Source organism: Schistocerca nitens, chromosome 3 (assembly GCF_023898315.1).
Source record: "Schistocerca nitens isolate TAMUIC-IGC-003100 chromosome 3, iqSchNite1.1, whole genome shotgun sequence".
NCBI lineage: Eukaryota > Metazoa > Arthropoda > Insecta > Orthoptera > Acrididae > Schistocerca > Schistocerca nitens.
This window is the reverse complement of record NC_064616.1, coordinates 505,203,572-505,219,038: the sequence shown is the minus strand read 5'-3', so window position 1 is coordinate 505,219,038 and position 15,467 is coordinate 505,203,572. Positions and strand designations below refer to the sequence as shown.

The window sequence follows — 15,467 nt, the reverse complement described above, 5'->3', positions numbered from 1 at the left end:
TTTCATTCTCAGCTTCTAAATCTTCTAAACAAACCAGAAGCTCATCATGAAACCAAGTCGTATGCAATGCGACTGCATTGCCATTTAAATGAGGGGGGTGTTTGCTGTGTTCCCCTTCTCTCCCTCCGCACACCGAGCAGTGTGTCAAGGCGGTGGAGAAAATTTGCATCCTGGCTGAGCGCTACGGCAGCCATGCCAGAGAACGGTTCGCGAGCCAAAATCTTGGCCGTTGCTGTAAAAAGGGATTCAAATGTTCCCTTCCCATGTTCAATGAATATTAGTGAACTGGTACAGATCTACATCTTTAAGTAACTGACCTGTATTGCCATATGGAATATAAAGACAAATCTAATAAAATGAGAAACATAGTACTCTTCATTAAACATTTCCACGAGGATCGATGGCTGCGGGCGTAATATCAATGTTTTGTTACACACGTTCGTGAACCAATGTTTTCAGCAATGAACAAAAATAAAACGCACTTGGGAAACTCACTGTCAGACCATTATCTGAATTGCATGCTACATCTACACATCAATGATTGCACTGAGTGTTGGCAGTCTCGCATAAGAGAGAAAGAGGTGAAAGGTCAGGAATGTGAGAACTGATAAATAAACATTACATGCTTAATACTGATTAAGAGAAAATAGAAACACATAACTACTTATTAACAAGATTATATTCCATCTGTACACTTGGAGCTTATTTGTTTGAATGGTGGCAATGAAACTACATTTACAATTACTTACATATTTGTGGCTGCAAAATTAATTGTTGTTGTAGGTAATGACGTAGTCTTCAATTCTAACACTAATTCGATGCAGTTCTCCACACTATTTTTATGTGTGCAATCGATGTTGTGCAGTATGTATTTATTACAATCTTCTATCAGTCCATTTTCACCTTCTGTCTCTTTCTGCCTAATTTCTCCTCCCCTTCCCCATGTATCTTCTTCTCCCATCATTTCTCTATTCCCCTCCTCCACACCCCACTACTGCCCATATTATCCACCCCTGCCTCACTGTTCATCTGATCCTCCCCTCTCAATGTTCCTCTCCCTCTATTCATCTTCTTCTCTCCCCTCTGTTCATCTGCTCTTTCCCCTTATGTCACCTTCTTCTCCCCATCTATTTCCTCTTGTCCCTTACAAGTTCATCTACTTCTCCTCATTTTCTTTTTCCATCTCCTCATCCCGCACTGTGCCCCTCTCCTCCTCTCCCCTCTCCCTGCCCTACTCGTCCTCCACACTCTCTCTGCCCATCTCCAACTCCCTCCCCATTGACCATCGCATCCTCCCCCTTCTCTCTGACCATTTTTCTTTCTATGTCCACCTACTCTTTTCCCCTTTCTTTGTCGATCTTCTGCTTCTCATCTTCTGTTTACATCCTCCTCTCCACTCTATGTCTATCTCCTCCTCCCTCCCTCTCACTCCGTGTTATCACTACCAACCCAACAGGAGGTTGCTGGTTCTTTCCCCCATAGGATTTGCATGCAAGTAATGTGTGTACCAAGTACCCATGTATTCATATGTCACATATGTTTCACATATATGTAACATATTTCGCACACATTTGAACACATATTTCACCTGTATCTCTAGCGAATTTCGCCTTTCAGTTCCGTGTTCACGCAGCTCAATGTTTATGATGTCATATAAGTATATGTGAAAACTGTATTCAAATGTGTTGCAAACAGCGGTGAAGTAAATAAGTAATAAATTAAAAGGTCATGCCTGATGTGACATTTTTACTGCATGAACTGCGATGTTGCAGTAATGGTAAGCAATAAACTTTTTCCATTCAGCATTTTGCTGGGTGTCAGTGAGAAGGTGTCTCGAACAGGCTTAAAATTATCCATAAAGTTTGCTGCAAGTCACCATGTGCTCTCATTCTGACATAGCAAATGAATATAATCTATTTTCGTATTGTGGGCAGTGCTTCTTTTCACCCCAACTACTTTGAGAGGTAGGCTGTCCCTACCCCCACAGTGATTCTTTACAAACAGTAAGTGGTATGTATTTCCGGACAGTAAGTGCTATGTATATCAAGTCTGGTTGAAATTGATCTAATGGTTTAGGAGGAGATGGGGAACACCACATACATATTTCCCTTTTTATAAGATATATGGATTTTAACATTTGCATAAAGTGTTAACATACACTACAGGGCCTATACATTTTTATAGTATTGTCAATAATCTATTACTTTTAAATTGCAATAGTTGTATCAACTACTTCATGAAACACTCGCATGGACTTACCAGCATTGAATGGTTTCCTATGGAAGTTTTCTTCAAAGTCATAAGACATGTTTAGTTCCTCAATACACTAGTTTTTGATGTTAATGGTTTCCTATGGAAGTTTTCTTCAAAGCCATAAGACTTGTTTAGTTCCTCAAGACACTCGTTTTCGATGTAGGCCTACTTTGTTTACTTTCTTCTCAAGAAACAGATCACATGCGTTTTTGCTACTGTATACATTAACACATCTGAACGGTTTTAGATAACTTTTATATGTATGACTATATTTGTGTTAGTATGTGAAAATAATGTTTTTCAATTATTTTCTGTATAGGGCATACATATATACACATACACGTTCATACACATAAAAGATACTATCTTAGTATTACAAAGGCTTGACGTCTTAATGTAAACACTAGAGTTAATTCAACACCCAGAAAGATGTGCGTTTGTAATTACTTACTTAAAATATTGTACTATTGTACTCACTTATAGTTCTTCATTAAATGGTTAAGTTCTTGATAAAGGGGAGGTATAGCTCCAGTATCTCTCTTCCACATTATTCCGGGAGTTGGAGATCCTTCTGCAGCACATGGAAGAATAACTGATTTTCCTGCCACTGTTTCTGCATCAGTTGGCTCTACTTTCCATGATGGTGGATCTGTAAAATTAGTAAGTAGAAAAAAGAATGACATAACAAGTACAGATGGAAATGGTTGATGAAAAATAAGGCAACAAATTGATATACAAAACCACCATCCAGTATGATTGACATCTATTTGATGTAGAAGCTTAAAATATATTCTAGGCTCAAATAAAATATAATGAGATCCACTCTTCAGAAAAATGTTATTATTCAGAGTCCAAAGAAAGCAGGATAATTTTGATTATTGCTGAACTACCAGATTAGTAAGTTTTACTTGTAAAATACTGACGTGAATTATTTACCAACGAATGAAGAAACTTATTTATTGACCTTTAGGAAGATAATTTTCCCTCTCAAGGGACACCGCCTTATAGTAGGCACCTTCAGTGCCGGGCGGGAGGGTTTGCGTGCTTCGGTGAAGTCGAGAGCTATGCCGGCGGTAGCATAGCTACTGGCAGGGTCTCCCAAGCCGGACTGGTCCCGACAGAGGAGCCAGACAAAGTGTGTCCCACAACATAGGGCAGGGAGGGCTCTAGAGGCGTAGTGAAGCCAGCTTCCCTAGAGGAGTAAACCTCATACAAATCCTGGTCCTCCAGGTTGGGGGTTGGGCATGGGGCTAATAACCCCATACTGTAAAAAAAAGAATATTACGGAAATTCAACAGAAGCCTCGGAAACTGGATGGAAAGCATGTATCACGACCCCGGCAAAGGAAACGGATAAAGGATCTAACAGTAGCATCATGGAATGTTAGGACAATGCTTCAGCCTGGAAAGATGAAAGAAATAGCCAATGAAATTTTAAAATTCAAATATGATATTGTAGGGCTACAGGAAATAAGATGGCAGGGGAATGGGCAGATAGATAAACCTGAGTACTCATTGGTATATAGTGGACCAGAAGAAAGAACAGGCCAACTTGGAACAGGGTTTATAATAACTAGGGAAGTTAGGAAAAGCCTTCTAGAATTTGAACCCATAAATGAAAGGATGTGCAGACTCAGACTAAAAGGTAAATTTAGGAATATATCAATAGTTAATGCACATGCACCAACAGAGGAAAAAGAGGATATAATTAAAGAACAGTTCTACGAAGACTTGGAAATAGTATGCTGTGCAGTACCTAAATATGACCTGATGCTAGTAATAGGAGATTTTAATGCAAAAATAGGGAGGAATGAACATCTGTATGGAGTTTCTGGAAAATATTCACTACATGAAGAAAACAATGAGAATGGAGACTTACTATGCCAATTCGCAGCAAGGAATAATATGATTATTAAAAGTACCTGCTTTCCACATAAAAGGATCCATCTGGGTACTTGGAAGTCTGCAGCCACTGGAGTAGTCAATCAGATTGATCATATTTTAGTGATTGCACGCCACTCCACGTCAGTTACGGATGTACGGAGCTGCAGAGGACCAAACTGTGATTCAGACCACTTTCTGATAAAATCAGTCTTGAGAGAGAAACTGTCACTAACAAATGGCAACAGAATGGGAAAGATGATGAAATGGAATACAGACAAACTGAACATCCCTGATGAAGTAAAAAAATACCAAGTAACACTAAGCAGAAAGTTGAGCAATGAAGAGACCACAGTAGGAGTAGATGAAAGGTGGAACAGGTTTGAAAAAGCCATTAAGGATGCTGCAGAGGAAATAATAGGCATAAGAAGGAACGGAAGAACCCAGGAGTGGTTTGATGAAGATTGCAGGTCAGCAATAGAGGAAAAGAACAGGGCAAGAACAAAAATGCTACAGAGAGAAACCAGAAATAATGTGGAACAATATAGAGAATTAAGGAGAAGAGCTAACAGACTGTGCAAGAGAAAGAAAAGAGAGTGGAATAAGAAGAAATTTCAAGAACTAGAAGAACTAAAGGAACAGAGTGAAATAAGAAAGTTCTATCATGCCATAGGCAAAATGAAGAATAGATTCCAACCAAAAACAATGGCCTGTTCCAGTAAAGATGGGAAAATGATAAGGGAGGAAGAACAGATAGTGGGAAGATGGGCAGAATATTTCAAAGATACACTAAGCACCAGCCTAGAAGATGATGTGACAGCTGCACAGGAGGGAAGAGTGGAGCTGGAAGTAGACAATGAAACCAATGAGGCAAGAAAACCAACACTACAAGAGGTCTCCCAGGCTGTGCACAAGTCAAAAAACAATCGAGCCCCTGGGGAATACAGCATAATTGCTGAATTAATAAAAACTGGTGGTGAGGCTGTAATAAAGGAACTGCACACATTAATATCAGATATATGGGAAACAGAAACTATGCCAGATAATTGGAAAATTGGAATAAAAATCCCCATTTATAAGAAAGGGGACAGAACAGCATGTGAAAACTATAGAGGTGTAACACTCCTAAGTACAGCTTATAAGATCTTCACAAGTATATTAAACGAAAGGATACGGAAGTGTGCAGAAGGCATACTAGGGGAATATCAGTGTGGCTTTCGACCGGGCAGAGGAACTACTGATCAAATATTTGTGAAAAGGCAAATGATGGAAAAGTTCTATGAATATGATATAGATCTGCATTTCTTATTCATCGATTTCAAACAAGCCTTTGACAGCATAAATCGGCAAGAACTATACAGAGTACTGAAAGAAGTTGGTATATGTGCTAAATTAATAAGACTAATCAGAATGACAATGACAGACACAAGAGCAAAAGTAAAGGTCCTTAGCAGAACAAGTGAAAGCTTTGACTTTAATAAAGGTGTGAAGCAAGGGGATAGTCTCTCCACTGTCCTATTCAACATTGCCCTGCATAGTGCAGTAAATAAAATCAACAAAAGAGGCACCATATTTATGAAAACTAGCCAGATATGTGCATACGCTGATGACATTGCTATAGTAGGAAGAAATACCAATACACTCCTAGAAACATACCGGGCAATGGAAACAGAAGCCTTAAAAATTGGCCTCATAGTAAATGTAAACAAAACAAAATATATGGTAATGTCACAATCTGAGGCCAGAAGAACCCCTAAAAACCTAAACATCAATGGGAAATGCTTCAATGGAGTGTCCTCTTTTAACTACTTGGGAGCCCTAATAACAAATGATAACAGTATTGGAAAGGCTATAAGGGAAAGAATACAAGCAGGAAACAGAGCTTACTTTGCAAATATGCAGCTTTTCAAAAGTAGCCTTGTTACAAGAAAAACTAAATTGCTAATATATAATTCCCTAGTCCGCCCAGTTATCACATACGGCTCAGAGGTATGGACGTTGACAGAACACGATAAAAATGCTCTAAGAAGCATTGAGCGGAAAATACTACGCAAAATCTATGGACCAATAAGGGAGGAAGAAGGCTGGAGAATACGCTACAATGCTGAATTACAGGAGTTAATACAAGGCAGGGACATAGTAAAATTTGTTAAATCACAGCGAATACGATGGCTAGGACACTTGGAGAGAATGGCAGAGGATAGAATTCCAAAGAAAATGATGAAAGGTATGATCCATTCAGTTAGGCGAAAATGGAGACCTAGAAGAAGATGGATCGATGAGGTAATAATGGATATCAGCAATATGGGAGTCCGGGGGTGGAAAAAAGCAGCAAATAACCGAGAAGTGTGGAGGAAGATTGTTGAAGAAGCCAAGGCTCACCAAGGGCTGTAGAGCTACTGAAGAAGAAGAAGAGAAGAGAAGAAGATAATTTTAGAGTTCTGGAGAAGTGCAGAACCACAAGAGGCCATACTTACTCCACAGGTTAGATTAGAAGATATGTTAAGGAAAGGCATACCAAGTTTATAGCGTTTATAAACTTAGTGGAAGCTTCTGACAATTTTGGCTGGTACACACTAAGGCAGTGAGACAGGGGTGTAAGATATCCTCGATGTTATTCAGTCTGGACATTGAGCAAGCAATAAAGGAAACCAAGGTGAAATTGGGAGAGGAAATCAAAGTTGAAGGAGAAGAAATAAAAACTTCGAGGTTTGCCAGGGACATTGTAATTCTGCCAGAGACAGGAAAGGACTTGGAAAAGTAAATGAATGGAATGGATAATGTCCTGAAAAGAGGTTGTAAGACGAACGTCAAGAAAAGTAAAATAAGGGTAATGGAATGTAATCGAATTACATCAGGCTATGCTGAAGGAATTAGTGTAGGAAACGAGACACTAAAAGTAGTAGATGAATTTTGATATTTGGGCATCAAAATATCTCAAATGGCCGACTTAAGAGATGTTATAAATTGCAGACTGACAACAGCAATAATTGAATTTATACATAAGGGAAATTTGTTAACATCAAACATAAAATTGAGTGTTAGGATGACTTTCCTGAAGTTATTTCACTGGAATATAGCATAAGTGAAATGTGGATGATAAGTGGTGCACACAAGGAGAGAATAGAAGATTTTGAAATGTGGTGCTACAGAAGGGTGATGATGGTTAGATGGGTACATCGAGGGTCTAATGAGGAACTGAAATGGCGTCAAAAGAAATTTATTGCATAAATTAACTAAAAGAAGAGATCGATTGATAGCACACATCATGAGGCTTGAAGGAATCTTCAGAATGGTAATAGAGGGAACTGTGGCGGATAAAAACTGTAGAGAGGCACCATAGCACGAATACTGTATGCAAGTTCAAATCTGCGTAGGTTGTAGTAGTTTGTAGAAGATGAAGGGGCTTTCACACAATAAAGGGGGGAGGGGGAGAGGTACACCAAACCAGTCTTCTAACTGAAGACTACAAAGCAGTAATGGACTGTGCAGCTGATTCCGGCGGAGGTTCGAGTCCTCCCTCGGGTACGGGTGTGTATGTTTGTCCTTAGGATAATTTAGGTTAAGTAGTGTGTAAGCTTGGGGGCTAATGACCTTAGCAGTAAAGTCCCATACGATTTCACACACATTTGAACACATTTTTTGAAGACTACAACGATAACAACAACAACAATGACAAAATTTCAAAAAGAATGATCTCCTCCATAACAATCAACATGGATTCTGAGAACATCAGTCATGTGACACACAACTCATGCTTGTCACACATTATATCCTGAAAGCCATGGAACAATGCAGCCAGGGATATGCAGTATTTCTTGACTTTTGAAAAGCATTTGACTCAGAATTTCATATGCACTTATCGAAAGTATGATAATATGGGGTATCAAGTGAAATTTGTGACTGCTTTGAGGATCAACTTTTCTTAATCAGAGTTTGAGCTTCATCTCTTATGACCATGCTGTCGACGGAACGTTTAACTCTGATCTTCCTCCTTTGCTTTTGCAGACAAGATTAAAAGTATTCTAAAATATTTCGCAGATTTATTTATCTATAATGAAGCAGAGTCTGAAAAATATCTGCACAAATATGCAGTCACATCTTGATAAGATTTCAAAGCGGTCCAAAGATCGTAAGCCGGCCGCGGTGGCTGTGCGGTTCTAGGCGCTCCAGTCCGGAGCCGCGCTGCTGCTACGGACGCAGATTCGAATCCTGCCTCGGGCATGGGTGTGTGTGATGTCCTTAGGTTAGTTAGGTTTAAGTAGTTCTAAGTTCTAGAGGACTGATGACCACGGCAGTTGAGTCCCATAGTGCTCAGAGCCATTTGAACCAAATATCGTAAACTTTCTTTAAATATTAAAAAATATAAAATTTTACACTTCAGGTGGAAGACAATGGTTCATTGGTACAATAATGGGGAAACGATATCAGTCTGCGAAAGAGCTGTACAAAACATTCATGCGATCCATCCTAGAACGTTGCTCAAGTGTATGGAACCTGTAACCATATAGGTGTAACATCTTCAATGAAGGGCAGAACAAGAGTTCACAGGTTTGTTTGTTCTATGGGATAGCTTCAAAGAGATGCTAAAATAACTGACCTGGCAAAGGCTTGAAGATAGATCCATACTATCCTGTGAAAGCATTCTTAATAAATTACAGGGAACAACTTTCATTGATGAAACTAGGAGTATACTACAACTCTCTATGTATCGCTCCAATAGGTATTATGAAGACAAGATTCTACTAATTATCGTATGTACATAAACATTTAAGCAGTCATTCTTTTCTTGTTCAGTGTGTGATGCAAACATGAAGAAACCCTAATAAATGGTACAAAGGGATGTAGCCCCTACCATGTGCTTACCAGTAATTTTCAGGGTGTGGGTGTGAATATCGATGTAGAATTGGAGATAACAGGAAGTATGTCATTTATGTTTTTAGTCCTTGAAAAAAAATTACTCTTCTGGGAATTTTAGACTGAACAAATTTAGATACAGACAGATAGGCAGCTACAGAGAGAACGAGAGAGAGAGAGAGAGAGAGAGAGAGAGAGAGAGATGACACATATGTGATACTTGTTTATTTATTATGAAGAGTTTATTCTGTCAGAAAACACTTCTGCACATATAAGTAGCATGCATCTTGAATCTAAAGTCAAAGTGCAAATAATGTGCCAAATAAAAATAATGTCTTCTAGCTTATGTGAATATACTCTACACAACAAAACAGTGAAGCACTCAGAAGACAATGCCATGTTTCAATGTAGCTGTGTACACATACACAGCTTCGGAGGGTGTGTAAAAGATTAGAAGTCCGATTAAAATCATTTGATAGTTCATACTTCAGGCGTTGGAGCTGGTTTCCATCAAGCAGAGCGCTCAACGTCACGCCCGATCCGTTCGCTGTTGCCAAACTGTTACTACAGTTCAGTTCTAATCCTTTATCTGGCTTTCTTTCTTGAAGGGTTTGGCTCTTGAATCCTGGGTCTGGAACTTTTATTGTTACTTCATCACACATGATAACCACACACACACACACACACACACACACACACACACACAGACATATACACACACACACGCGCGCGCGCACGCACACGCCGGTTGTAACGAAATACAAACGTTTCATTCCCAGCACTAACCAAACACTACTGGATCCTTCCGCGCAAAACGCCATACAGCATCATATGTAATGATACTATAATCACGAAGATTGGCTCGTAGGTTCGAATATCGTTAACAGCAGCGAACTGTTTTTGATACTAAATCAAATATAAACATTTCGATTATTATTTTTATTCACTTAGTTTTATTAAATGTAATTCTATTTATTTCTAATACTTTACCGTGCCATTTTCACTGTCGCATTGACTTTTTTACTTTCTTTTATTTTTCTTCCTATCATTCTTTATTTGTTTGGGGTCTACCTGTGTCGCCTATAATCTGCAACCAAGTGCCAACCAGGACTCCTCCTCGGTTGGTAATGCGGCAGATCATGTAGCCAGTGTGAGCATAGTTTCAGGAAACCAATGATAGCGAGAAATTACATTTTGCTTTTAGCACTGAAACTGAACGTTTTCTGACTTGGGTATGCTCCTAGAGGTTAACCTTTCGCTGTGAACATAACAATCGTGATTTTTTGTTCTGATGCAGGCTGTTGGCCGCCGTTTTCTCCGATCCATTGCACATCAGCAGATTGTTGTTACGTTACGACGTGAGTTTAAACTGAGTACTACAAAATGCGTCGTCTCCTGCAGTTTAGTCATTGGTCACTTAAAATCAACCATCGACAGAGCATCTCCCATTTCCGTCATACCTCTTGGCGGCCGCTTCCAACACTGCTCCGCGTCACACATTAACAGCATTCGTGAAGTGACCTACCGCCTTTGTGTGTCGCCTATAACCGAGTGGTAGACTGCAGCCGATGCGGCAACATAGTGGCAAGTGACAACTGTCGAGCAATTTTAATCAGACTATAGAGTTTCAGTTCTCTGTGACAGGGAGAACAGCTGCCAGAATACATTAGTGTTGTTCGTGTTTGAGTTGTTATAATACCTGTTGGGGTATGTAAGAGTTGTAAACAACATCACTGAGAAGGACATGAAGATGCCACATACTTGTGTGATACAACGTTATCGGCATCTGACAGAGTTTGAAAGTGGGCTCATTGTGGGTCTATATCTGGTTGTTTGGTTGAATCGTACGATATCCAGATTCGTGGGGCATTTGGAGGTGATAGTGGCCTAGCGTGGGGCAGCATGTAAAGAGAGGATAAGTATAATCGTCGTCGAGGTTCCAGTAGATCATGTCTAATTACTACGAAGTAGAATCACCGTATTGTACACCAAGCACATCAGAACCCCTTTACAATTGCGCCTGTAGTCCGAAATAACAGATTCCCTGCAAGATTCTGTGTCACCCACAGCACTGGCATGAGACGAGCAGCAGATTCACTAGGGAATTACTGTCCCGTGTGTAGGCTGCCATTAACACCACAACACAAACGGCTGCGTCTTGAGTGGTGCCGTGAACGGGAAGCATGCGCTGCTGATGAACGGAATCACATTGTGTTCAGTGATGACTCACAGTTCTGCTGTACCCCGGATGACCATCGTGGGTAAGTATGGCAGCAACCTTCATCCAGTGTTTAAGAGAGGCACAGTGGTGTTACTCATGGCATCAGCATGTGGGGAGCCATCATGTATGACTTCAGGCCAGCTGGCTGAGGGAACTCTTGACAGCACAATGACATGTCACAGACGTTCTGGGTTCTCATGTATCGAGGTGTCATTTTTCAACAGGATAACGCTCGTCTACACATGGCATGTGTCTTTGTGGACTGTTTGCGTGATGCTAAGTTACTCTGTGGCCAGTGAAATCACCAAAATCGGTTCTCAACAGAACGTATGAGACCAGCTCGAATATTAGCTCTTCCACGGTGGCAGTACCCAAGATATCAAGGTCATTTACAACAGTTGTGGGTAGGCTTTACTCAGAAGAAGACCCTACAGCTTTACGACACCCTTCCCAACCGAATTAGTGCATGCATCCAGGCCAGAGCAGGATCCAAGTAACAATCATAAGTGAACATAGTCTGCTGAGTCTTTTGTAAATTTGACTCGATTTTGTAATCACTAAAATAACATCACATACCCTGACAACCTGTAAAGTTTCATTTTATGTACTCATCTCTTTCTGAGTGTTTCATTTGTTTTGTTAGGCAGTCTATTGTGTCATTTCATAACGATTTAATTCAACTGGACTTAGGCAAGCGATTCTGTGACTTAAGCCACAGTTGCACTTATGTTGGCACTGTAGTTAACTTAGAAAAGGTTTATAAAGATTGGATACAAAACCTAACTGAGCATGAATTCAAACTGGAATAACTTGAAAAACTATTTTCAAATGAAACTTGAATATTACTGTCAATTTTTCGTCCAATGATGTAGCCACTACTAAAATAATTGTGTTTGTTTGCACGTATGTGTGTGGTATGGAAAGAAAGAATGAAAAGAGACACCAAGTCAATTAACCATCATGTTGCACACTACTAGTTCTTGAACTCACTGTAGAACGTCTCCTGAGTTTCGTGTATCATGCTGACGGTATCAAACATGTGGACATCACAGTATTTTTAGATGTTTAGCCAGCTCATATGTTTGAATCCTGCACATAACATAGTAAGGGAACACTGTGATGTGGTACGTGATCCCTGCGACGACACAGTAACAACAGTCTCCAAAGCACGGCATCGAAATCCACCTTCCCTTTCTACCATGGCAGACACCACCCAGAGCTCAGCGTACCGAAAACAATATAAAAAGCCATCCCAGTGGACTAGCTCATTGCTCACCAACAGTTAGTTACAGATCACAGCAATTCTTATCAAAAGTTCAGCATAATGAACTTTTAGATCTAGCTGAAAACCCAAAAAGAATATAAAGGTAACACATTCTTCCTAAGTTGATCGCTACGAAGTGACAATATACGTGGGTTGGAAAAAAATATAGAGATAACAATAATACAACACAATATCATACCCAGTGCGGTATAGGAAAACCGTTAGCACCCAAAACAGCTTCCAGTCGTCGGAATGCTGGTTTTCAAGGGAATCTCATACCGTTCTTCCTGAAAAATAGTTTCATGTTCAGGAAATGATGACGGAGGTGGACAGCGATCTCGCACCCTTATCCCCAAAGCAGACCACAAAGACTTAATAGTACTGAGACATAGTGACTGTGATGATCACGGGAGATGCAACAGTTCATCCTAGTGCTCACAAAACCAGTCTTGGACGATGCAGACTGTGTGAATAGCGGCCCTGTCATCTTGAAAAGCAGCACCATCATTGAGGAACAAACATTGTACCGTAGGCTGGACCTAATCATCCAACACGGTCATATAATGCTTGGCAATAATGCGACCTTGCAGAGTACCAACGAGGCCCATGAAATACCACGATTCAGGTGCTTAAGTCATCACGGAATCACCACCATCTTTCACTCTTGGCATGTAACATCAACCAGAAGTTGGAAACAGTGTGAAACAAGTCTCGTCCGACCAAATGATTTTATTCCTTAAATCCACAGCCCAGATTTTATGGCTTTGGCAGCACGTTTTCCTGTTACGGGCATTTGCCTCACTGATGAGTGACTTTGGAATTCCAGTTCGACCTTCAGTTCTCTACTTATGGCGCTCCATTCGTGTTGTTTTGGTGTGGACAGAGTTCGCGAGTGTGACATTCAGTTCTGCTGTGGCTTTTGCAGCTATCGTCCTCTTATTTTCGTAACAGCCCACTTCAGTGACCGTCTGTCACGATCACTCAGCGCACACTTTCGACCGTGTTGTGACTCAGCAGATATTTTTCCGCTTTCCCCGTATGCAGAGTAAATCTTCGATATGACGCCTCTTGAAACATGAAACACGTCGGCTGCCTTGGTTACAGAATCACCCACCACACGAGCACCAACAATTTGTCCACGTTCGAATTCACTTAGCTCAGACATGATGCACTCGCAACTACACAGAACACTGTTCTAACCACGACTGACACTTGCAACGTTTTGAAGTCATTGCACAGGTGCCGTTCGGGGTCAAGTACGTTTCTAGCGATGCATCCATATTTTTGTACAACCCTTGTATATCTGTTTGTTACTTTCATTGTGACGTGTAACTGAACCTAAGAGTTCGATTGTAGCAATAGTAACTGGCTCCAACAATGGTTCGTGGTTCCAGTAACATTTTTATACGTTGTTTCGTGTACCTTAATCATAAAAGTGTGTTAGGACAGTGTGGCCATTCGTTCTGGTACTTGGTTGAAGTATCTAGTAATAGCTTAAGGATACAAGCATCATCTGTGTTTTACACTTACGTTGTGTGTGTCTCACGACTCATGTTATAAACCAGTGTTCATGCCCTTGGGAATGTTTGCGTAAACACGTAAAGAAGCATTAAAAGGAGATCAAAAACCACTCCAGACTCTGACCTCTGAGTCATTTAGTAATGTCCCCAACCACAGTTACCTAAAAATCCACAGGTCGACTTCCGCCGGCCTCTTAATCCTGCATGTAGCCGCTAGCATGTCAAAGATGGATGACTTAAAATCTCACCTCACCTCAAATCTGATTATGTGATTCGAAGTAGCTATTTTGTGACCCATGTCAGATGACGGCAATTTGTTTGTGTATACAGTAGTTTTCAATAGCACTGTTCAATTTATTGAGTTATAAGAGGCAGTAAATAACCTGATAATTTTCCACACCTGTCTCCTATTAACCCATCAAAGTACCCAACTTCTTCAGGATGATTTAACATATCCCACTCGTTGAGAACAAAATGCTTGGTGATTTTTATAAATACCTGACACTGTCAGCTGCTGGAGAGTGATCAATTAATTCATTGTAAAGAAAGATTCTGACATGAAGTTTTTTATTTCCTCCAGCGCTTGTATTTACAATGGATTATTAGTTTCAACAGGACTAAGCTGCCATCTTCAGATTCACACAGTACAGGTTATGAAACCACGTTGTGCGATAAACTGCACGTTTGTTTCGTGCCGTCGAGACGGACTCATAATAAAAAGAGAGGAGAACATTATAAAATACAGCTGTGCCTTCTTGGCAAGAAAGAGTCATACAAGGGTGGCCACATCAAGAAGTGCCACATGTGTCTGCGCTGGTTGTAGGCTACTCTGCTTTTATTATGAGTCCGTTTCGATGGTACGACCACAATCATACGATTTGTTGTACACCATGACTTCATAACCTGTGCTCTATGGATCTGAAGACGGCAGCTTAGTCCTATCGAAACTAGTAATCCAGTGTACGTACACGCGATAAAGGTAATAAAAAACGTCATATCAGTCCAGGGATGTGAGCTATAATACTTGCTACCGTGGGGTAATGAGCCAGGAATGCGGGCACGTAGCTGATTCCACACCAATGACATCAGGTAAAAAGCACCACCGGAAAAAGTTTGTGTCCTAAACTGACTTTGTTATTTAACCCATGATACGTGAACCCAACACTGTTTTGATGCCTGGGGCAGCCTCTCAACATAGTAACATTCGTTGAATGTTTTTAATGAATCTGTTTGTGTTCAAAACTAAAAATGAAAGAATAAATGTATCCCTTTGAAGAAAGCTACTTATATTCGATGGTTTATGATGACAACTATTTGAACTAGTAGTCGGTCAGTGGCTAGACAATAACCCAGCCCGAAGTCCCAGGTCGTAGTGTAGAGACTACAATATATTTTATGTGTGTGCGTGTTTTGTGTTTAAAGTAATATGGTATTGTGAAGAGGAGGTATATGATGCTATTGAACTCTGTTAC

General features: G+C 40.3%; 1 protein-coding gene across 1 annotated transcript in view; it reads right to left on the bottom strand.

Annotated features, from left to right (window-relative positions):
* Positions 1–15,467, bottom strand: part of LOC126249302 (Down syndrome cell adhesion molecule homolog) — a 266,023-nt gene that overhangs the window by 64,567 nt on the left and 185,989 nt on the right. The window contains exon 6 of the mRNA XM_049950956.1: positions 2,731–2,902. Coding sequence (XP_049806913.1) covers positions 2,731–2,902 — 172 coding nt within the window. The remainder of the gene's footprint in view (positions 1–2,730; positions 2,903–15,467) is intronic.